The 26,139-nt window shown below is 36.8% G+C and overlaps 1 protein-coding gene across 4 annotated transcripts in view; it reads left to right on the forward strand.

Annotated features, from left to right (window-relative positions):
* SFMBT2 (Scm like with four mbt domains 2) overlaps window positions 1–26,139 on the forward strand; it is a 317,891-nt gene that overhangs the window by 144,858 nt on the left and 146,894 nt on the right. For all 4 annotated transcript variants that reach the window (XM_043967955.1, XM_043967957.1, XM_043967958.1 and 1 more), the window contains exons 5-6: window positions 22,993–23,081; window positions 24,982–25,228. In XM_043967955.1, coding sequence (XP_043823890.1) covers window positions 22,993–23,081; window positions 24,982–25,228 — 336 coding nt within the window. The remainder of the gene's footprint in view (window positions 1–22,992; window positions 23,082–24,981; window positions 25,229–26,139) is intronic.

Genomic DNA, 26,139 nt, shown 5'->3' on the forward strand with positions numbered 1-26,139 from the left:
TATCTACTGTGCCACCTAGCCGCCCCAGCACTCATTTTTTACAAAATTTTGAGTTACAAATTTTTCTCTCTCCACTCTTCCTAATACAGTAAGCAATTTGATATAGGTTATATATGTGCAATCATGTAAAACACATTTCCATATTAGCTGTATTTGTGAGAAAAGAAAGAGACTGAAAGGAAAAAAAACACAAAAAAATAAAATGAAAATAGTATGCTTCAGTCTGCATTCAGAGTACTTTAGATTTTTTTCTGTATGTGGATAGCATTTTTCTATCATGAATCTTTTTTAACTGTCTTTTATCATTGTATTACTGAGGAGAGAGCTAAGTCATTCATAGTTGATTATCACAGTGTTGCCATTACTGTGTACAATGTTCTCCTGGTTCTGCTTATTTCACTTTGCACCAGTTCAGAGAAGTCTTTCCCAATTTTTAAAAATTATTTTTTATTTATTTATTTTTATTTTATGGTGGGGCAGTGAGGGTTAAGTGACTTGCCCAGGGTCACACAGCTAGAAAGTGTCAAGGGTCTGAGGCCAGATTTGAACTCAGGTCCTCCTGAATCCAGGGCCAGTGCTTTATCCACTGTGCCATCTAGCTGCGTGCCCCCCCATTTTTTTTTGAAATCTGCCTGTTCATTATTTCTTATTGCACAATAATATTCCATTATATTCATATACCATAGCATGTTCAGCTACTCCCCATTTTTGTCAACACAAAAAGCTGCTATAAATGAATCCAATTTATCCTATATAGGGATATGCATATGCATGTACATATGTATCTGTGTGCATATAGACATGTGTATATTTACATACATCAATGTCTATATACACACATATATCTATCATCTCACTCTCTATATGTATATATAGTCTATATGTACATCAAGGATTCATGGGGTATTCTTGGCAGAGATACTGGAATGGTTTGCCATTTCCTTCTCTAGTTTTAGGCAGGAGTTAAGTGACTTGCTCAGGGTCACACAGCTAGTAAGTGTCTGAGCTCAGATTTGAATCTGGTCCTCCTTAACTCCAGATCCAGTATATTATCCACTTCACCACTTAACCGCTCCATGTCTGTCTGTCTGTCTGTCTGTCTGTCTATCTCTTGTTTGTAGATATTTGTTTGAATGTTGTCTCCCTTTAGCCTGTGAGCTGCCTGAGACTTGGGAAGAGTGGGGCTTTATTTGTATTCCCCAAAGTAGTGCAGATTCTTAATAAATTCCTTATCTTATTTTTTTTTTTTTGCCCAGTATAATGGATTCCTAGAATCATAGACTTTTAGAGTTGGAGTTGATCTTAGAGCTCATCCAGACCTGTTAACACTCTTTTATTACAAATGCCCAGTGTAGGACACACATACATACATGCACACATGCATACCCCCCCCACACATTTGGCATCTTTAAACCAGATGAATATTTAACAGCTAAAAACTATGGGGGTTATTAATAAGAGTTACAATTAAGGGTAAGTATGTATATAACATGCAGGACTTTTTGCTTCTGTTACCCTAGACTGAAAGCTTCTGAAAGGTGTAATGGACAGCACCTTTGGACATGCTTGGTCTATTGAATGGTGCATTCTTGTTTTACAAAAAAAATTCTACCTTTTATTTCACTTTTTTACCCTTAGCAAATTTTAAATTTTACCCTGACAGTGCTTTCCAGGGATGACAATGAACTGGTTCTTAGAGAATTTTGTTTGTTATTGTTTTAAGGCATTCTTAAATAGATTTTTCTTGGATAGATTTTTACTTCAGTCAACTACTCTGATGTTCGCTGTGCTTGGGTCACTTAATCAATTAACTTTTTGGGGCCTCAGCCAAATCTCTAATACTTTGTTATGTACTGGTTGAGATCTGCCTGGGGGAGGGAGTTCTTATACCTACCCAGTAATGAAATCATAGGTCCCCAATGTACAAGACTGATTTTAATAGAAAGTTTCTGGAAACATGATATTGCTGAAAAAACAAAATCCTAAGACATTCTTCTTTGAGCAAGATCAGCTCTATGGGCATACCACCCAGAATGCACCTGATCTTGTATATTCTCTAAGTCCTGGTTAGGAGATCACCTGGAAATACTGGGTGCTATAGGCTTTTTTTTTTATGTATGAGGTATTTTATTTTTTCCATTACATGTAAAGATAGTTCTCAACTTTTGTTTATACATGCTTTACAATTTCAGATTTTTCTCCCTCCCACCCCTCCCACCCCTCCCTCCCCCCTCCCCTAGACAGCAGGTAATCTGATATAGGTTATATCTATATATCTCTATACATATACATATAGATATTGCTATAGGCTTTTATTTGGGAGGTAGCAACATACAGGGGGAGAGAACATGGGAGTTGGAATTAGAGGTTTTGGGTTCAAATCTTAGCTTTGCCACTATATTACCTTTGTGACTTTGGGCATATCACTTAACCTTCCCAGGGCTCAGTTTCCTCATCTATAAAATGAATGTGTTGGTCTGGAAGGAACCTCCAGTTCTAAAGACCCTGTGGGGTCTGAATTTCAGTTTGACCACATTCTATGAGTGTATGCGTTCCATGGCTTATGTGAAAACAGTTTCCTGATTTTGGCAGTATTTTGTACATTCTATTAGGGGAGACCAAGGTGTTTCTTTTTTTTAATAAAAGTATTTTTATGATTTTCCAGTTACATGTAGAAATAGTTTTCAACATTTGTTTATATAAGATTGCAAATTTTAAATTTTCCTCCCTCCCTCCCCTCCATCCCCTAGACAGCAGGTAATCTGATATAGGATACACACACACACACACACACACACACACACACACACACACACACACACACACAGAGACACTCACACACACACAAATATAAAATAACATTAAACATATTTCTGCACGAGTCATGTTACAAGAGAAGAACCAGAGCAATAAGGAAAAACCTCAGAATAGAAAAACAACAGCACCAAAAACAAAAGAAATAGTATGGTTCAATCAGCATCCATATTCCACAGTTCTTTTTTTTTTCTTTTCTGGATTTGGAGAGCCTTTTCCATCATGAGTCCTTTGGAACTATCTTGGACCATTGTATTGGTGAGAAGAATCTAGTCTATCACATTTGATCAACACATAAATGTGTATAATGTGGTGTATCTTACTTGATTTGTGATTATTCACGTTCAAAAAAAAAAAGCAGTTTTTAAATGGTTCTGTCTTCTGAAATTAAAAAATATTCCAATGTAGTTTCATAGGATCATTGGTTTCAAAATGGAAGAGACCTCAGCAGCCATTAAGTTTAATTCCTACCACCCCCAGGTTGTAAATCATTAAACTGAGGCACATAAAGATTAAATGAGTAAGAGTCTGAGGAAGGGCGTTTGAATTCAGGTTCTCTTGACTTCTATTTTCATTTTTCAGAGCAAACTCATGTATAGCCAAAATGTATACACATAATCACTCTTAATATTAATTCTTATTAATAACTCTGTAGTTTTTAGCTGTTAAATATTCATATGCTTTGAAGGTGCCAAATGAGTGTGAGAGAGAGTGTGTGTATGTATGTATATGTGTATGTATGTATGTCCTGGGAATAGTAAAGTACATTTAGAGCAGTACTGGGAAGAATTTAAATCTTCTTTAACTGTATAACCATTTTGTTTTGAGACAACTGAGCTTGTGAAAACACTTGGAAATTTTCTTTTTATGAAGAATAATGCCTTGAATTTCTATCTGTTCCTAAGGAATACAAATTGCTTCATAAACAGAATTCTAATTATTTTTGAAGCAGCTTGGAAGGCAGGTAGTGGACAGTTTTCTTGAGTATTACAAAATTTGACTGTGTTTTAGGAGCATGATTTGCTTGCAGACATGCCGGTTAACTACCACCTGTCTAACCATTTACTTGATTGCTTTACCAAATGCTTATAGGAATATCGTGCTTAAGAAAGCTGCACTTGATTGTTCGTGTACCACACTTTTCTCATGAAATGCAGGCTTCCAATTTTGTTTTACTTTCACCAAAGAGAGAAATTTCAATGTGTGTTATAAATATGGTAGATCTTGGTTTGAACACTTAGATAGAATCATTATATTGACTCTCTTAATTGTCTTTCTCTGAAGTTGTATATAATGATAATTGTATTTATAGGTACGGAAGGTAGAATCAAAATTGATCTTTATAAAGTTATAAATTAATACTAATCCGATTTGTATCTGTTGAGAGGAACATTCCTTGCTCTGTCATAAGATTTTTATTTTTTATTAATGATATAATGGACTTTAGGTAGAATAAATTCAATTCAAGTATTTATTTAGTGCCTCCTCTCTGCAAGTCACTCTGCTTGTCTGACTTAAAGATTTTTTAAAAAATCTTTATTTGTAAGAAAAAAGTGACATTTTATATCTTTGACTTGCTGATCTGGTAGAATTGGAAAGTAGCATAATTACATATGAGAAGTCAGTGGTTTGCAGAAGTTATATCTAAATAATAAATATATCCTGATTAGCTGTACGTTTTGGTTCAATGGATACGTGTCATATTGCTTTTGGTTTCTCCTGGGCTCTTTGGTGCATCATGACCATAGTAAACCAGTTGAACTTTGTGTTATCCCATACCTTTGAATCTCTTCCCTTTCCTCCTGCTGCTGCCCATCCTTTTCCAAACCCCAACCCTATATTACTTCCATTATCAGCCTTTTTTAACCCTATACATGTGCCATTGATTGGTGATGGAAGAAGGCTTATGACAGTGCTGTGTTCACTACAGATTTGTGTTATATCCTCTCAGCTGTGTAGTCTTCCAGTTTCATGCCAATCCGTTTTCACTTCCCAGATTGACTGTACCACCCCCTTTGCCATCTTTTCCCTGCCTTCTCTTCTGCTCATACCACCTATACCACCCCAGCTTCTCTCTCTGTCTCTCCCCCTCCCTTCCCTTTCTCTCACTCTATCTCCCTCTTTCTGTCTTTCTCTTTCTCTCTTCTCCTCTCCTCTCTCCCTCTCTCTCACTCTCTCTCCCTTCCCCCCATCCCTTCCTTAAAAAAAACTGTCTACACTCATTACCACCCACTGCTTCACTTCCCTCCAAAATTTAGCTCCTTGCAATCTGACTTTTGACCTCATTACACAGCTGAAACTGCTCTCTCCCAGGGGTACCAATACTGTATTAATTGTTAAATATGACAGCTTTTTCTCAGTTCTTATTCTTTTTAATCCCTCTTTGTGTTAGCTCTTTGACCCCTCTTTAGCACTTGACATTGTTACCTAATTTATCCTCCCAGACCAGGGATTCTTAACCTGGGATCCAGACAGATTACAGAAGGTTTGTGAATTTGTATAAGGGAAGTTTATATTTTTATTTTCATTAACCTTAAAAATTAGCATTTCCTTCAATTATACATAAAACCCCCACCATTATTCTGAGAGAAGGTCCATAGGCTTGACCAGACTTCGAGAGGGTTCCATAATGCAAAAATAGTTAAGAACCTCTGTCCTAGGTACTCTCTCCTACCTAAACTTCCATGGTACTGCTATCTTTCATTTCTTTTGTCCGGTTTCTCCTCAGTATCTTTTGGAAGAACATCAGCCTTACCCCACTTCCTATAGTTGTGAGTGCTCTAATTCCTTAGAAGTGACTATCTAAAATACAGCACCCATTCCTAATAAAAACTCTAGAGAGCTTAGGAATAGGTGGAGCTTTCCTTAACACAATAAGCGATATCTACCTAAAACCATCAGCAAGCATTATATGTAATGGAGATGTTAGAGGCATTCCCAATAAGATCAGGGGTGAAACAGGAATGTCCATTATCACCTCTGTTATTTAATATTGTACTAGAAATGTTAGCTTTACCAATAAGAGAGGAAAAAGGAATTAAAGGAATTAGAATGGGCAAGGAGGAATCAAAACTATCACTCTTTGCAGATGATATGATGGTACACTTAGAGAATCCTAGAGAATCAACAAAAAAATTACTTGAGGGGCAGCTAGGTGGCGCAGTGGATAAAGCACCGGCCCTGAATTCAGGAGTATCTGAGTTCAAATCCGGCCTCAGACACTTGACACTTACTAGCTGTGTGACCCTGGGCAAGTCACTTAACCCCCATTGCCCCGCAGAAAACCAAAAAACAAAACAAAAATTACTTGAAACAGTTAACAACTTTAGCAGAGTAGCAGGATATAAAATAAATCCACATAAATCATCAGCATTTCCATACATTACCAAAAAAGTTCATCAGCAAGAGATAGAAAGAGAAATTCCATTTAAAGTAACAGTATAAACTACTTGGGCGTCTACTTGTCAAGACAATCCCAGGAACTCTATGAACTCAATTACAAAACACTTTTCACACAAATCAAATCAGATCTAAATAAGTGGAAAAATATCAATTGCTCATGGATAGGCTGAGCTAATATAATAAAAATGACAATTATACCTAAATTAATTTACTTATTCAGTGCCATACCAATCAGACTACCTAAAAATTATTTTATAGAACTAGAAAAAATTAATAACAAAATTAATCTGGAAAAACAATAGGTCAAGAATATTAAGGTAAATAATGAAAAAAAATGCACAGGAAGGTGGGCTAGCTGTACCAAATCTGAAGCTCTACTATAAAGCGGCAGTCATCAAAACTATTTGGTACTGACAGGTGTCTTCTGGAACCAAGCGCACGGTTGGGCTGAACGGCTGGTGTGAGGGATAAGTGCAGGGGTACCAGTGGACTGGGGGGAAGGATTCGACTGTCCCACCCCAGCAGGGAACCAGGAAGAAATCCTGAGCGGCTGAAGGCCCAGGTGGGGGAGGGGAGCAGGGGAGCAGTCTCATTGGAAGCTGAGAACCACATCACAGAAAGCTTTGCTGGTTGGTTTCTTAATAAATAGGCCTGAGGTTATCTCCGGACAGGACAGGTGAGATTAAAACCTGCCCCTCCTCAACCCCAAACACCTGGGACCCTCTGAAGCTGAGAACAGGAGAGGAGCCAAGAAGCAGACCCCTCCCATCCCATCCCCCAGTGGAGAGTTTAAAATCAAATGAAAGCGAGGCCAGGCAGGCTGAGAAGAAGCCCATCCATCATTCAGGCCACGTTGTAGCTTGAACAGTGTGTACTGGAAGCAGCACGAGACTTTAAGAAGGAGTTAAAAGCCAAGAAATAGTAAGCCAGGATGAGTAGGCAGAGAAAGCAGAAGACCATCGAAAACTTCTCTGGGGGCAAGGTAGACCACAATACAACCTCAGAAGAAGAAGATAATAACAGGGTCAAAGCTCCAACATCCAAAGCTTCCAAGAAAAATATGAACTGGTCTCAGACCATGGAAGCTCTCAAAAGGGACTTTGAAGAGAAAGTAGGAGAAATAGAAAGAAGATGTAGAGAAAAGGAGCAAAGAATGGAAAGGGAAATGAGAGCAATGCAGGAGAGTCATGAGAAAAAAGTCAACAGTTTGAAAAGCCAAATGGAAAAGGAGACTGAAAAAGCTGTCTTATGAAAATAACTGCCTAAGAATTAGGATTGAACAAATGGAAGCTAGTGACCTTATGAGAAACCAAGACAGAGTAAAGCAAATCCAATTGAATGAAAAAATAGAGGGCAATGTGAAATATCTCCTTGGAAAAACAGCTGACCTAGAAAATAAATCTAGGAGAGATAATTTGAAAATCATTGAACACCATGACCAAAACAAAAGCTTAGACACCATCCTCCAAGAGATGGTGAGGGAAAATTGCCCTGATATTCTAGAAGCAGAAGCTAAAATAGAAATTGAAAGAATCCACCGATCACTTCCTGAAAGAGATCCCAAAAGGAAAAGCTCCAGGAATATTTTAGCCAAATTCCAGAACTCCCAGGTCAAGAAGAAAATACTGCAAGCAGCTAGAAAAAAGGAATTCAAATACTGTGGAGCTCCAATAAGGATAAAGCAAGATCTAGCAGCTTCTACATTAAAGGACCGGAGGGCATGGAATATATGATATTCCAGAGGGCAAAGGAACTGGGACTACAGCCAAAAATCATGTACCCAGCAAAACTGAGTATAATCTTTCAGAGGCAAAAATGGGATTTCAATGAGAAAGAGGTCTTTCAAACATTTGTGATGAAAAGACCTGAACTGAATAGATAATTTGACTTTCAAATACAAGATCCTGGAGAAGCATGAAAAGGTAAATAGGAAAAAGACTTCATGAGGGATATTAAAAGATCAAACTGTTAACATTCCTATATGGGAAGATAATACTTTGAAATTATAAGAACTATCTCAGTATGCAATTCGTAGAAGACAGGGCTAAACTGAATATGAAGGGATTATATCTGTAAAGCATTTATGTTTTGTTCTTTGTAGGGCAGATGGGGTGGGGTATCTTATGTATGGGGCTGGATTTGGGCTTGGGGCCTTGTGGGTCCAGGGCTGGTGCTTTGTCCACTGTGCCACCTAACTGATCCATGATGACATCATTAAAATAGGGTTGAGGTGTAGGAGGAATAAACTGGGGGAGGGAGCAGGGGAGAAATGGTCTGGGGAGAGGTAGTTCACATGAAGGAAACAAGAAAAAAGCTTATGGAGGAGAATAGAAGAGGGGAAGGAGTTGGGGAGTGAGTGAACCTTAATATCATCAGAATTGGCTCAAAGAAGGACTAATACATACTCAAGTAGGTATAGTAATATATTTTTGCCCTGAGGGGAGGGGGAGGGAGAAAAGGGGAGGGGGAAAGAGGAAAAGGAGGAAAGGGCAGATTGAGAGAGAGAGCAGTAAAAAGCAAAACACTTTCAAGGAAGATGAAGATGTTCTGCATTACTGCACTAGTATGACATATTGAATTGCTTGATCTCATAGGGAGGGGTTGAGGAGGGAGGGAGGAAGAACAATTTAGAACAAAGAATTAGCTCAGGGACCCTGATCTCATTGGAGTGGGCTCATGGAGGGGATAGCTTTCATACCCAATTGGGAGGAGCAATCTATTTAACCTTGCAGGAAAATAGGAGGGGAAGAGGATAAGGAAGGGAGGGTGAAAAAAGGGAGTGCAGAGTGAAGGAGAGGATAGTCACAAGTAAAACACTTCTGAGGAGGAATAAGTCAAAAGAAGAGAGAGTAAATGTCATGGGAAAGGAGTGGGATGGAGGGAAATAAGTTATGATGATTGATTATAATGGCAAAACATATGGTACCTACTTTGCCGGGCTTTTATGAAGAAAATTGTCTGTCAAGCTTAAGGTATTATATACAGGTTATGATGAATAGGATACTATCAGAAAAACCTGGAAAGACCTACATGAACTGAAGCAGAGTGAAACGTACTGTATACAAAATAACAGCAATAGTGGGAGATGATCTGCTGGGAAGCATGTGGTTATTTTCAGCAAGGCAATGATCCAATATAACCCTCAAGGACTTATGAAGATTGCAGCCCATCTGCAGAGAAAAAACTGATAGTATCTGAAAACAGATAGAAACACATTTTAAAATTTATTTTTCTTTTCCTCTTTGACAATTTCTTAATCTGAAGTTTGGGGTTTTTTCGATTGTTTTCTCTCACAACTAAGCTAATATGGGAATTTTTCCATGACTACTCATATATAACTTATTTTGAATTTCTTGAGTTCTTGTGGGTGGGGGGTGCCAATGGAGGGGAGGGGGGAAGAGAAGTTGGAACACAAAGTGTTTAAAAAATTGATGTTAAAATTTTGTTTTTACATATACTTCAGAAAATAAAATTCTATTAAAAAACTATTTGGTACTGGCTAAGAAATGGAGTGGAGGATCAATGAAATAGCCTAGGCATAGGAGACATAGTAGTAAATGACTTTAGTAATGTACTGTTTGATTAAACCCAAAGACTTCAGCTTCTGGGATAGGAACTCGGTATTTGACAAAATGCTGGGAAAACTGGAAGATAGTATAGCAGAAATTAGGCATAGACCAACATCTTACACCTTATACTAAAATAAGGTCAAAATGGGTACATGATTTAGATATAAAAGGTGATACCATAGGTAAATTAGGAAAGGAAGGAACAGTCTACCTTTCAGATCTTTGGAAAGGAAAATAGTTTATGACCAAACAAGAGATAGAGAATATTATGAAATGCAAAATGGATGATTTTGAATAAATTAAAAAGGTTTTGTACAAACAGAAGCAATGCATCCAAAATTAGAAGGGAGACAGAAATCTGGGAAACAATTTTTATGGCCAGTACTTCTGATAAAGGCCTCATTTCTAAAATATATAGGGAACTAAATCACATTTATAAGAATCCAAGTCATTCCCCAATTGAGAAGTGGTCAAAGGATATGAATAGGCAGTTTTCTGATGAAGCTATCTATTCCCATATGAAAAAATGCTCTAAATCATTATTGATTAGAGAAATGTAAATTAAAACAACTCTGAGGTACCACCTGACACCCATCAGATTGGCTAATATGACAAAAAAAGAAAATAATAAATGTTTGAGAAGCTGTGGAAAAATTGGAACACTAATGCATTGTTGGTGGAGCTGTGAACTGATCCAACCATTTTGGAGAGCAATTTGGAATTATGCCCAAAGGGCGATAAAGCTGTGCATACCCTTTGACCCAGCAATACCACTTTTGGGTCTTTTTCCCAAAGAGATCATGGAAGGGGGAAAGGGACCTACATGGACAAAAATATTTATAACTGTTCTTTTGGGGGTGGCAAGGAATTGGAAATTGAGGGGCTGCCCATCAATTGGGGAATGGCTGAACAAGTTGTGGTATATGAATGTAATGGAATTCTATTGTGCTGTAAGAAATGATGAGCAGGAGTTCAGAGAAACCTGGAAGAACTTGCATGACCTGATGATGAGTGAGATGAGCAGAACCAGAAGAACATTGTACATAGCATCATCAACATTACGTGTTGATCAACTGTGATAGACTAGATTCTTCTCACCAATCCAATGGTACAAGAAAGTTCCAAAGGACTCATGACGGAAAAGGCTTTCCAAATCCAGAGGAAAAAAAAAAAGAACTGTGGAATATGGATGCTGATTGAACCATACTATTTCTTTTGTTTTTAGTTCTGTTGTTTTTCTTTTTTGAGGTTTTTTTCTTTTTGCTCTGATTTTTCTCTTATAACATGACTAATGCAGAAATGTGTTTAATGTTATTGTACATATATAACCTATATCAGATTACCTGCTGTCTTGGGGAGGGAGGGAGGGAGGGATAAAAATTTGAAATTAGAAATCTTTTATAAAATGTTGAAAACTATCTCTACATGTAACTGGAAAATAATAAAATATTTTATTAAAAAAAGAAGTGACTGTCTATATTTCTTATATTTGTTTTTCAGTATACATGTTATTTCCCTTTTATAATATAACATAAAAGTTCTGTGAGGTAGGTATATCATTTTTATCTTTGTCTCTTTAGCAGCTAACATAGTACCTGCCCATAGGAGGTGACTAATAAATGCTTATTGAGCAAATCAATATTAAAAAGTCACTATTTGGGGCAGCTAGGTGGCACAATGGATACAGCACTGGCCCTGGATTCAGGAGGACCTGAATTCAAATTTGGCCTCAGACACTTAACACTTACTAGCTGTGTGACCCTGGGCAAGTGACAACCCCAATTGCCTCACCAAAAGAAAAGAAAAGTCATGATTTGCTAATTTCCTGTTGGAGTGTCTAATGCCCATTGTACTTTGCTCATATATGAGAAAAGTGTGATTCACTTCTGTGATAGGTAGGCACTTAAAAAAACACACCCCAGAAACTGTTTAAAGAAAAAGTAGATTTTTTCTAAATCAAATGACATTTCAAATCTATTGGAAGAAATTTGAATTTAAAGTAATTCTGTGATATGAACCCACCCTCTAAAGACTTCCAAAGAGTCTTCTAAGAATAAAAATTCCCTCTGTTTTACCCATTTTGAAATTCAGTTTGCATGTTGAGAAAAGAAGTAAAAATTCAGTTAGTTTTCAGTAGTTCTTATATAACAATTGTCGTTTAAGTAATTTAAAGTCCATACGAATTAATTGTTACATTTAAAGTCATTGAAATGGGTTTTTTTTTTACTATTTTTTACACATAGATACACAAGCCACTACTATTTTATTGACTTCTGTTTGTCACTTCTCAATACTAGTTCCCCATCAAAACCTACCTTCATTACAGAGAACTATGATTAGCACTCCCCTCCCCCAATCTGTTGATCTATGCTTCATTCTACACCTGCAGTCATGACTGACCTCTCTACTAAAGGAGGAGGCATGCTTCATTATAAGTCCTCATATCAAGAATGAGCATGGCATTGTTCAGGATTCTGTCTTGTCTTTCTTCATGTTATTGTGCTCACTTCTGAGTGTTGTTGTCTCTCTTTCAGTTCAAAGAAGGCCCATGTTTCTCTGAATTATTCATGTTTGTTTTGTCTTACAGAATAGCCATCCATTATATTAAAAATATTTCATTATATTAATTTATGTCAATTTGTTCATCCATTTCCAAAGTATCAGGGATCTGGTATATTTCATTTTATTAGCAACAGAAAATTCTGTTTGGGTCTATACAAGTCTTTCTAGATGTCTTTGACCTCCTTGGGACATATGCCTATATCAAAATATATGAACAATTTATTTGCTATTCTGGCCTAGTTCAGAATTCATTGTGTTATTTATGCAAAGAAACACCAGAAGGTACTGTGTAGTCAAAAGACCACTGCAGTTAGTCAGAATACATGGGGCTTTCATCTCAGTTATAGTACTTTTAAAGGTATATAACCTAGAACAAATTACATGACTTATTTGGGCCACCATTTTTGACTTTCTCAAATGGGGAAAATATATGCTTTGTGTCTCTTACAGGCATCTTGTGGTGAAAGCGCTTTCTATAAACCTACAGAATGTTTTAAGAAATAATCATTAAGAAATTTTAAGTCGTTAGATATGCCTGTTAGAGATTTAATGTGGTGTTGCGGTTAAAGTGTCTTTGACATTGTACTAGCCATGTGACCATCATTTTCTGAGTCTTAGTGTCCTTATCTTTTAAAAATGTAGATCATGCTTATAGAACTTACCTCCTAAGGTTGTTGTAAGGATCAAAGGGACACCGTATGTACGCATTTTCTATGCTTTTCTCATATTACTAATAATTGACATAAATTCTCAAGGTTGAAAAATGTGCTCTCAGAATGGGTAAAATGGTGATCCCTCCCACTCTTCACCAAGAAACTATGTAAACTTCCTGAAACTCATTCTAATATATGGAATAGTGTTCCTAAAGATGTGGCCTGGGGAAATTTCCTTTTCAGCCCTCATTAATCCTGCTTTCACCTATTCATTTTAGTTGCTCTTTTCTAATGTTTTTATGCACTTATTGAATAAAATGTACTTCAGAGAAGGAGGAAGTGGGGCAAATCAAGAAATAGAAACCTTCATTATAACATACTAATAATAAATAAAAATAATTAATAATCATGTTAAATTGTAAATTGCCTGAAAACAGACTGAATCATTTATTTGGACATATGTGATTCTCATGCTAATGTGCAGATTTTTATGCACGTGTGCTCATTATTCTTCTATTTCCTGTACCTAAATGTGGCATTTTGAAAAATCACAATGAAGGCAATCTTGCTCTGACACAAAAATTATTTTATGAGAGTAAACAAGAGAAAGCCCTGAGGGGATAAAATCTCTGGCAAGCAGGTGTCTAATTCCATTGAACTTAGAACTGTGGACTTTAGGTGACTTGTCAATTTGGAATTGATGGCTTTTTTATAGGGAATAGGTACTTAGGAAAATTATGCTAGTAGAAAGGAAAGAAATAGAAGTGTCTAATGCCTTAAGAGAAAATTATATCAAATGTAAGAGGGCTTAGAGCAAATGATTTGAAATGAAGAGTTTGGTTTTTATTTCCAACACAAACATGGGTCCAACTAGACAGAAAACTTATAGAATTTGGAACGGATTTCTCTGCCTTCATGTTCTACATCTGCATCCATGATAGTAGGCGATTGGCTCCTGGAAAAGACTGGAAGGAAATGAGTTAACAACAGCAATTCAATTTCCTACTAGATGAATCTCTCTAAACAATGGACAATGCCAAGATTTTAAAATTCCCTTTAATAGTCTTAAAGGCCACTTAACTTCTTGGCCCTTTAAAGAAATTATGCCAGATGGCAGGAGGTGTACCTTGATTCTATTAGAAGCAGGTGTTATTAATTCATCCAAGTTAGTGTAATTACTTTAGCTTAGTAGACCTCTGATTGCTCTAATGAGTGTTAGCAGGACTTCAGTGTGTTCACAGGGAATGGTTAGTCCCTTTGCTGGTGGGGAAGGGGGAAGGAAGATGATTCAGATGGAATTACAGCACCGTAGCCTCATCAACTCATGTGTTCTGTCTGCCCTTATCTGAAAAGGACTGGCTTAGAGATGCCCAAAAGACCACAGTGAAGTAGAACTCCAGTGGCCACTTACAAGTCTTTGACTCTAGACAGACCCCCCCCCCCCATAGATATTTGGGAACATATATTATGAGAGAAAAAAAAATAAATTCTAATATGCCTGAGTAATGTAAACAAATGTTAATCTGAAAACGAGACAGAAAAAAAAGATACATGAGCATACAAATATACTATTAAATAAATCTGATGTCATTGTAGGTTATATATGAGCTCTGATGGATGGTACACTATGATTGCTATTTGACAGAACTTCAGTAAGTTCTGTTGAGCACAAAAAAGATGTAAAACAGACGTTTTCACAAGTTTGTGAATGTTGTTTTTCTCTTTTTGAGTCTTCTTTTGTAATTATTTGTATCTCCTAATTTCAGGGGAGCAAAGGTTGGAGGACAGCAGGGCCAGGAGTGACAGAGTGGCAGAGAGAAGTGTGGGTAGAAAGTAGTGTCAAGAGTGGGATAGCATAAGGGTGAGGGCTTCTGGGTACTGCAGAATGGAGTGCAGGAAGATCATGTGTGGAGGCAATGATGTAGGAAACTGAAATATTGGACAGACAGAGACAGAGAGAGTTCAGAGGTGAGGATTGGTGTACAGAAACTATAGAAACCAGAATCCTTGGTACAATCAAACCCAAAACCTATAAATATAGATGCAGTAATCTTGGTCCTTGTCGGAACAACTTTGTTGAACTTTGATTCTTCCATCAAAGGCCCACAGTAAGGAAATGTCACCCGTTCCCGCCAAAAAAGAGAATACATCACACACAAATACACACATGAAACCGTTACTGTTGACATGGTTTCCACTTGAATAGTTTAAAAAAATAAACACAGGGAATTTATATTGAAATGGGTTCACCTATAGTAAGAAGAGAGGTACATTGGATTGTTAGAATAAGTGAATAATAGAGCTATGAGCAAAGCAGTAAACACAGATGCACAGTTTGAATTGAGGTAAATCCATTCCAGATTTGATGGATTTTATGATTATAGTTATGTTTATGTGTTAGAAATTAGAAAAACATATGATTACAATTTTTCTTTCAAAATAATGCATTACTACATAACATAAAAAGCAGTAAAAACACATATATCTGATTTAAATGTAGGAAAAATATCCAAATGATGGGGAATATGGTGTGAACTCTATGTGTACATATGCATCCATTTTGATGTTTTTTAGTATATACCTTGGTAACTATATTAGTCCTCTTATAAAAATTGAAGAAAAATCGTCTACACAGTGCTCTTTTTAAATTGCAGATCTTTTTGTTAGAAGATTAATTGTTGCGAGGGTAAACTAGGGACTACACTTGGTGGAAAGAGACCTTAAGTTAGAAGATACTTTTGACTAATTTAGGGAAAAAAATCAAATTGAATTTAACATGTAGAAAGTCAAATCAATTTTATTTTTATTTTCCAGTATAATTTCCTTGATTGACACATGATTCTAAACAGAATCATCATAGCCAAATTAGTACTGATCTGTAATCCTAAGGTCAGAAAGGCTGGACTTAGAATAAATTATACTCTGTAAAAAAATGAAAAAAAATTCTTCTAAGAATTATGAGTTGTATAATTTTGATGCTTCAGATTTCTCACAAATAGAGTATTTAAGAAAGCTGGTAATAACTTATGTTATTAACAAATTGTGTAAGTTTCAGTATAAAAATAATAGTTTTGAAGTAGAAAAATCTGAATTTCAAGAAAAAGAAATTATTATTCAGATTATAAAAAGATTCTTCCTTCAAAAGGAAACTCATACAGGCTGCCTTTAAAAAATTCTTCTCTTATGCATTTCAACTGCTATTTATTTAGGCTATTAAAATAAAGATTTAAATGAAACTTTTCAGAACCATTTCTCTTGTATAGGTACATTTACTTGCATTTTCAATTTGGCTTTGATGATATCTGTCAGAAAATGAATGATCCCATTTTGCTTTGGAGATCAGGGTTGAATAGACTTCTAAGAATTTATCCAATGAATGAAACATAATCTTCTCATAGTCATAGAATTAGGATTGCAGTTCTGAAATGTGGTTTTCCCCCTAGGTGAAACAACAGAAGTGAAAATTGAGAAATTAGTATTCAACCACATGGAATAACATTATTGCTAGCTAAATCATTTTTAAAGGAAAAATGCAGGCCTCTGTCAAGTGTGTTCAGCAGATTAGGTGGGACTTTCCTTGAAAAGTGCAAATTAGAAAGAGAAGATTTTTTTTCTTTTTCTTGTTCTTTTCTTTCTTTCTTTCTTTTTTTTTTGTGAGGCAATTGGGGTTAAGTGACTTGCCCAGGGTCACACAGCTGTTAAGTGTTAAGTGTCTGAGGTCGGATTTGAACTCAGGTACTCTTGACTCCAGGGCCTGTGCTCTATCCACTGCGCCACCTAGCTGCCCCTGAGAAGATTTTTTTAAAGTTTTAATTGGAAAGGGCTTAGTGTGGAGCACAATTCCTCACTGATAACTTCACATGTTTTGGCCAGTCCCAATTTATATTATTTTACTTTTATGTCATTGTATAATAAGAGGTAGCAGGTTTTGGTTTCGTTTGTTTGTTTGTTTGTTTGTTTGGTGTGTGTGTGTGTGTGTGTGTTTGTTTTTTGGGTTTTTTTTTTTTTTTTGCGCAGGACAATGAGGGTTAAGTGACATGCCTAGGGTCACACAGCTAGTAAGTGTTGAGTGTCTGAGGCTGGATTTGAACTCAGGTCCGCCTGTATCCAAGGCCAGTGCTTTATCCACTGCGCCACCTAGCTGCCCCAGAGGTAGCAGTTTTAAGGTTTGCAAAGCACTTTATGTGTATTACCTTGTTTCATGCTCATAATGAGACCCCGTGGGGCATTTCTTTAGTACTTTGGTGGATCTGTGATGCCACGGATAGATGCACTCTCTCTTAATAGTGCTGATTATACCACTTATGTGCCTTCCTTCCCTTTGCGATGTCCGTGTTTTCTTGTCATGCTCCTTCTGGTGGGCCTTCCTGTAGGACTTTTGGCATTGTATGTCCTGTACATGATGAGTCTGTTTTCTTTTCTAGTCATATATTTCTCTAATGATGTCCTTTACATCTATTCTCCTACACCTGTTTTTTGCTGGTAATATGACACTGGCCACTCACATTCACCACTGTCCTTTATAAATGGTGAAGTAGCTCCCCACCTTAATGTGTTGGTCACCACAGTGTTCTTTGGCTTGGAGCCATATAGTATCACTGAAAGACTATTTACGTTAAAAAATGGGCCCTTGTTTAAAGCAGAAGCCCAAGGTCACTGAAATCATAGCATAGTTTCCCAAGGTCGGTCCAACCTCTTCTCTTTCCATTCAGTGCTGGACCCAATTCATTGCCCAGTTTCTGTTCTGGATATTTATACTAATAATAACTGGTTTTATGGGTGGTCTACCCAATTGCATAGCATAGTTTTTGTGGTGAGGTAGCTAATGTAGGTGATATTATCCTCATTTTGATGAAGAAATTCATTTGATGAAGAAATTGAGGATCAGAGGTTAATGGTCTTGTTGAAGTTCATACACTAATAAGTCAGGGTTTAAACCCAGATTCTTCCAGCTATTGAGTCCAGCATTTTTCTTTTGTATTTCACATCTTCTTTTCTCATTATGTTGTCTCCTTAACTAGATTGTAAGATTCTTGAAGGCAGAAATAATGTTATCTTTTCTTTTGTGACCTTTATACTCCCTGGTGTAATATACCCCTCACACTAGGAACTTACCATTTGATTTCTCTAATTGATGAAATCATTGAATTACAGACTCTGATGGACTCTAGGAGATAATCTGGTCTCTCTTCCTTGATGAACCAGTTACGAAAGATTTTGTTCATATTCTTCTTAAAAACTTCTGGCAAAGATAAGTCTGGAGCCCCCTGCTTCTTGATGATGCTTCAGAGATCTGGGATTTTATCATATTGAGAACACAATGTACCCCCATGACTCAGCTCACAAGTTTTCTATCACTCGGTGCCTTGCCACATCTGAAAAAGGTCTTTACCTTCCATCTAGCCTGGTGTCTTAGCCCTTTTCAGTTGAGCTCTGCTGCTTCTTTGACAGCAGGCATGTAATTCAGCACTGGGTTCATACCCAAGGTACTTCTTTCCTTGGTAGCATCATCCAAGGCTACTGGCCTGGCCTTAGACCTTACCTCCATGATTAGTCATTTGAATAGGATTTGAATAGAGGAATAATAGTGACTATTTATCATTGTGTAGTGCTTTATGTTACTTTCCTCATACAATAACCCCAGGAGTGAGTGAGTGAGTGAGTGAGTGAGTGAGTGAGTGAGTGAGTGTGTGTGTGTGTGTGTGTGTGTGTGTGTGTGTTATAAGTCCTATCTCCATTTTATTCAATAGTCAATCAATACACATTTTAAAAGCACCTATTATATACGAGACACCCGTGCTAAGCACTGGGGATACAAAAAAGAGGCAGAAGTTAGTCCCTGTCCTCCCAGGGCTCACAGTCTAATGAATTAGGAGACAGATTCAAAGACCTATTACCCTAAAGAGGCAAGTGTGAATTAGGATTAGGACATTTAAGTCTTAGTCTAGTGCCTGGCACATAATAGATGTTTAATAAATGTTTGTTGACTGACTCTTTCCACTATATTATTCTGCCTCTTATGTACCTTAAATTTGCCCAGCAACAATTCAAGACTGGCCTTCCTTGTCCTTTGTTAATAAGTTTCCAGATACATCAAGACATGTTCTTTAAGTTCCCACTGTAGCCTTTTATACTTTTATTGGGCATCTTGTTTTATGGGCCCATTTCTGTTGTGAACAAAGGTGAGTTTGAATGGATTAATTAAGTCACAGACAGACACCTTTTAGGAAGAGATGACTTTTTTCTAAGTGGGAACAATCCAATTTTGGAACGTGAGTTGCCTGGAAATCACCTACTGCCACTGTCGCTATTGATACATGGGCCTGTCTTCCCCCTCAGCCCTTCCTGTTCTGTCTTGGTCATTGGTTTTATTTTTGTGTGGTGTTCTTTAAACAGCCAGACTCTCCTGTGGCATGTTGTGCACCACTGAGTGCATTTTTGCTACAGATTTCTTGTGACTGCAGGGACCACGGCACATTCTTAAGATTGTTACAGTCCATTAGAGATGCTGAATTAGGTTTTTGCTTACATAATGCTATATAGCTTCAAAGAGTGTGTGTGTGTGTGTGTGTGTGTGTGTGTGTGTGTGTATAAGACCAGCTTATTGAGTCGTTTGATTTTGTGTGAAAACCTGTTTTGAAAACTGTTTAAATGTATTTTACAATGTAATTGCACCTTTCAGGAGAGAGTTTATTCCAGAAGCTAGGCAGAAAAAAAATTATTAAAAGAAAACTATGAGAAAAGAAAACCCCTTTGACATTAGTAAAGGAATAAGGAGGAATTAGATTGAGAGATTAAGTAACTTAAATTTTTCTCTTTTTCAACCAGATAATATCAACTAGACTGATAATTTTAAATGTCTTTTCGGGACTATAGTACTTACTAACCTAATGAAGAAACCTAGCTAGCTAGAAACCTTTTATCATTCTTTATATGTGTGGGCTTTTATTCTTTCTTGGGGGGGGGCAGGGCAATGAGGGTTAAGTGACTTGTCCAGGGTCACACAGCTAGTTAAGTGTCAAGTGTCTGATGCCAGATTTGACCTCAGGTCCGCCTGAATCCAGGGCAGGTGCTTTATCCACTGTGCCACCTAGTTGCCCCCATGGACTTTTACTCTTAACAGGGCATACCCATTACCATGGTTCTTCATGGTGGTTGTCTTATCTATAAAAGTAATATGTGATAGAAATTTTTTTCAAGTTATCATTTTTATTGGATTTTTTCTTGTTCAGTTGTGTCCAACTTTTGGTGACCCTGTAGACGATAGGATGCCAGGCCCTTCTATCCTTCACTAAAGTCTGTCCAAGTTCATGTTCATTGTTTCCATGATACTATCTATGCATCTCACCCTCTGTTGGCCCCTTTTCCTTTTACCTTCAATCTTTCCCAACATCAGCATCTATTCCAACAAGTCCTGTCTTCTCATTATGTGGCCAAAGTATTTGAGCTTAAGCGTCAGTAATTGACCTTCTGGTGAATAACCTGAATTAATTTCTTTAAGTATTGACTGATTTGATCTCCTTGCTGTCCAAGGGACTCTGAAAAGTCTATGTTGTGTTATCCCAGAGGTAAATTATAGGAAATTTGACTTTTCAGAGAGGGAACAACTGTCTGCAAAAAAGTAACTAGAGAAAATGAAAAAGAAATGAAAAAAGAAAATAACAAGAAAATGAAGAGAAATTCCAAGTTTGTTACTTTGTCATCCAAAGAATTTCCTGACTACGTGTGCCTGAGAAGAAGTATCTCAGTGAAACTTGACCTGTATTTCAGCCGAGGGGACCTGTCCACCTCCTGAAATCACAAAAATGAGTGAAGAGCTGATATGTTTAAGATAGGATGTTTGACTTGCTGTCTGTTACATCAGTCAGAGATAAGGAAAGTAGGTTGTCACTTTTAATGCATTTGACCCCCAACATAAGAGCCTGATTGTTTAAGAGAGAGGTCCTGAACATATTACACTGATTGGGAGCTATGTCAATTTGTCCTAAGGAGACTTCCTTGAAAGCTGACAAGTTGTTGAACTGTTTACACTGTGTGGGCTTGGGTTCAAAGTTCGAAATTGTCATTATTTTTCCAAATGCTGAAAGCTTGAATCAGAATAATTTTCTCTACTGTCTCCTGCTCTGTACTTGTCTTCTTTCAGAAGACATTTCCAGCTCTGATTAAGATACATAATATTTTCCTGTTATCCTGAAATATACTCACAAAAAATTTTGGTGGTTTGGAATTTAGGTTCACTTATGTACTTATTTCCTGTTGTGAGACAAGACTTCTTTGTTAAGGTGCTGTTGTGTAAAATTATGCTATTGGATTTATGAATTCCTAGAGTTTGAGTCTTTAAATAACACTTAATGACCTGCCAAGGTAAGAATGACTTGAATGGATGCTGAGTTGAAAGGGCTATCTTCTGTTGATTAAAATCTCACTCCATGTATTTTTAAAAAAAGGCTATTTGATGATCCACGGAACAGCCCCGTTTCCCTCTCTCCAGAAAGTTTACTAAATGTTCAGAAGTTTATTAAAAGGAGTTGCTTTATAACACAACACATTTCTGATCTCAGTTTGAAAATAAAAGTCAATATGTATAAATTAAGGGAGTTTACCATTTATTAAGGACTAAGCATTATTATTAACGTTAAAGTTAATGAAATATTAGGCCTTTTTACTTATTTTAAATATATTTATTATGGCAAAGTTATCTCATGTGATCCTCACAATAATTCTGGGAGGTAGGTGTTATTATTATCCTTGTTTTATGAATGAAAAAACTGAGGCAGGGGTTAAGTGAATTGCCCAGGATCACACAGATAGTTGGTGTCTGAGACAGGATTTGAACTTAGATCTTCCTGACTCCAAGTTCATTGTGCCACCTAGATGATAGTTTAACATGCAGTAGAAAATCTTAGAACTTGTTCACAAGTCTTGACAAGAACCTAGACAGATAATGTCTTCCTTGACATTTATTCTCTGTTGACAAGATTTTTATCGAGTTGTCTCTTGCAGCTGTAGTTGTTTGGCTATGCTTTTCTCACATGCGCTCCTAAAAGGAATGCCCATTGTTTTTTGCATGGATGGTGGCAATAAACAATAACATCTTTTTGAAGTCTGTGTGCACATCTAAGCATTAATAAACACGTTTTATGTATAATTTCACAAGATTGTAAGAAATATCCATGCAGAATTCAATTAAATTTGCAAAGCAGTTGTGTGTGTTTGTGTGTGTGTCTGTATGTGTTCAAGTGTTTATTGTATGTACAGACTGTACTTTGCTGTATGTGAAATATACCTCCAACCTGGAGCCATTCTATTGGATCCTAAGACACACCCAAATATTGGGGATAGTCTTTGATTTCCTCCCTGTCTTTGTCTCTTGGTTAACAATCAAACTTTATCTCCCTTCTGTCTCTTCCTCATTTATAATGTCACCCCTTCTTAGAGGATTCAGGTGCTGCCTGACTTTTTTAACTGCCTCTCTAACATTGCTCTCCCCGCCCCACCTTCCTTTGCCCCTCTCCATTTAACTTAGCTTCAGCTGCCTATTCAGTGGCTTGCTATTGGCTTTTGAAACCTTCCATCATCAGTCCCTACACTTTCTTTATACTAGAGAACATCCTTTTTAGCTCTCACTTCTTTGTTCTGTGTTTTCTATAGTCTGGCCTGTCCTCACAAGTCTTTCCCATCTCTGACTTTCTGTAGTGTGCATTGTCTCTGCCCTCCAGTTTGGCAATTTCTAATGTTCTGGTTTGTACTAAGATTGAAATAGATATAAATCTCAGATCTTTATTCTGATTGTAAAGTTCTTAAAAGCAAGGTCTGCATCTTTATACTCCTTTTTAATACCCTTGTGCGGTGTTTGTCCCAGAATAGGTAAGCCTATAAGTATTTGTTAGTTGATTCATTGGCCCCATTAGAGTCATTGAAATAGCGATTGGCTTTTAACCGGTTGACTTCTTTGTGTTTACGTGTTCTTTCCTTACCTTTTCTTTTCACAGCCATCAAAGAGAAGTACACAGACTGGACGGATTTTCTTATACATGATTTGACTGGCTCTCGAACAGCACCCGCCAATTTACTGGAAGGTGTATGTATTACGTATTTTCTTGCTTTTTAGCTTATTTCTTTGATTGGGGAGGTCACATTTTGTTTGTGCGCACCCTCTAACTTAGGACCCCCAAATATCGAATGTGTTGTATTTGGCATAAACATTTTAGAGCTTGTGCCTTCGTGCACTTAAATCAAAGTCCACGAATAGCTCTGCATAAATCTTGGCCATTTATGCTCATGGTAATGCAGAATCTTCATCTGTGGTAACATGTATCAATCACTACATTACTGTAGTTAATATATGGCTTACTTTCATATCATTCTGTAGGACCTCATGTCACAACTGAAGTTAGACACATTCTAGTGCAGGCTCTAGGATTAGTTTAATAAATGGTTCCACACTAAATATTTTATTTCAGAAGGATTACCCTGAGGTAAGATAGCTCAAGTGAAAATTAATAACCTAGTAAGCTTTCCTTATGCAAACCAGAATGGAAATAGCTTACTCTGTTTTTTTTTTTAAGTATTAAGGTTAATATTAGACTTTTGGTATTAAACTATAGGCTGTGCTGAAGAAAATAATATTATAGCTGACAATCATGAGAGTGCATTTGGAAACATTATTTTTCTTTGACAGACTGTTGTGACAAGATATATTTGTATATTTACTATGTAAAATGAAAATAACAAAGTTATTGTACTGAGGTATAAACCATTATTGGACTGAAAAATGAACTGCCAAATATGTTTCATCTGGTTTTGCAGAATCTATTATTTAATAATCCCCTAAAAAAAGCAAAACGCTTTGGTTTGGTGGCTTTTGTTCAATAATGCTAAAAATCAAAGAAGCAATCCTTTTAGGTGTAAAAAAATGTGATATAATGTGTGGAGTTTTGTCCGTAAGTTCTTTATTCCTTTTTTCATGAATTCATGAATTCATTCATTCATTCACACATACATATATATACACATATGTATGTATGTATGTATTCATGAATAAAATACATGCAGGCTTGTGGCCTCTACTAGGAAATGGCCATCAGTAAATAAGTTAATCATTTTGACATTTTTTTTAAAAGAAACAGAAAACTCCAATGTTCTGTTTAATTGATAGCTGCTGTTTTTATTTGGCATGTTTAGAAAATAAAAATGTGTTAAAGATCCATGGTACTTTATGCTACCCTTTCCCAGCAAGGATGATTATTTCAATACCTTTTAATGGAGTAACAATTCTTAATGAGGATTTCAACAGTAGGTTAAGTAATCCAACTTTCAGGTCAGTTTGAGAAAAGAAATAACTACACAATCATGGTCTACAAATTAGTTAATTACTGATGGACATTAACCATTACAGACATAGATATATCTATGACAGGAGAGTGTACTAGGTATCTAAAGTTGTGCTAATGCTTAAAGGGATATTTTTTCCTAGAGTGTTAAACTATGCCATTTTAATAACCCCAATGATAACCATCTTTTGAGAGAAGAGCCTTTTCTCTATTAATGAATATATGTTTTATGTCCCAGCATTATTTTACCTGTTAAAATTAAAATCAGTCTAAAGACATCCTTACCCAAATAAGGAAGGGAGGTGGGGTGGTAGTGGTGGTGGTTTGTTTGGTAAGAAATAAATGCAAAGTGTTATTTTCTGTTTATATGTGATTTTGTTGCTAGAATATAGGAATTGGCAAAATCGTGTGTGTGTGTGTGTGTGTGTGTGTGTGTGTGTGTGTGTGTGTGTGTGTGTGTGTGTGTGTAAGAAGGAAAATGTGGGGGTTGGCTATGGAGAGGATGGGGTGGGGGGAAGGGAAACACCAGACTGTTTGATGATAGCTTAGATGGTAGTGTGAAAAAATATAATCTTCTGCTGTCATCTGTTTCCATGAGAAGTCTCAAAATAAAGTTTAAAATAAGGAGTTTTGCTTCTGTTTAAACAGCCTCTGCGAGGGAAAAACCCTGTAGACCTCATTACAGTTGATTCCTTAATAGAACTTCAGGATTCTCAGAACCCCTTTCAGTACTGGATAGTTAGTGTGATTGAAAATGTTGGAGGAAGATTACGCCTTCGCTATGTGGGATTGGAGGAGACTGAATCCTATGACCAGTGGTTGTTTTACTTGGATTACAGACTTCGACCAGTCGGTTGGTGTCAAGAGAATAAATACAGAATGGATCCACCTTCAGGTAAAGGTTAATGCATGTAACAGCATTTTAATGTGGACAACATCTTCCAAAAGACTTTTTCCCTCCTTAGAATTAAATGAATGCCCAGGTTCATTTTTGGATCCTGGGAAATAAATTGGTGAATAAAAAGAAGTTTGAGACCTGGCAAGGCCATTTCTGCCGATAGCCACAAAATTTTATTTCATGTTCTTCTCAAATGTGGCTGCTTAATGATTAAGCAAGGAAAATCTGAGACTCAACAAGGAGTCCTTTTGAAAATTGGGTTTATGGTATCTACTGAATGATGTGCTTCTTTGTATTCTGCACACAGATTGCTGAAGGTTAAATATGCATTTTAATAGCTTCTAAAGAGTATGATCTTAGAACTCAGTAAATAATTTGTGACAAAGAAGTGGCAAAAAAATCTCCCAAACCACTTATGAAATACACACTATGTGCGCTGCACCCTTCCGGTCACCTAACATTGGAATTTACAGTCTAGTAGGACATAAGAGATGGCAGCTTAGTACAGTTAGAAGACCTGTGTCCAAATTCTGACTGGTACTTACTATTTGTTCGACTTGTCAAATCACTTAATCTCTCTGGGCATAAGTTTCCTCATTTGCAAAATGAGGGTTTTCAACTAGATAATGGTCTCTGAGAACCCTTCCAGCTCAAGATTTATGATCCTTTCAGAAGTTGCAGTGTCATAGGAAATGAGAGTGGTCATCTATTCTGATAAGAATAGGCCATTGAACAATTGAACAGTGTAGCAACATTTGAGTTTTCAGTTCTCTCCAGTTTTCCTGGAGTTGTTCTTTTGATTCCACCCCCCCCCTTTTTTTTTTTACCAGTTGTTATGCAGCCTACATCCAAACAGTTGTATAACATGTGTATGAGAAACATTTATTATGGGCCGAAAGTATTATTAT

This window comes from Dromiciops gliroides, chromosome 5, assembly GCF_019393635.1.
Source record: "Dromiciops gliroides isolate mDroGli1 chromosome 5, mDroGli1.pri, whole genome shotgun sequence".
Classification (NCBI taxonomy): domain Eukaryota; kingdom Metazoa; phylum Chordata; class Mammalia; order Microbiotheria; family Microbiotheriidae; genus Dromiciops; species Dromiciops gliroides.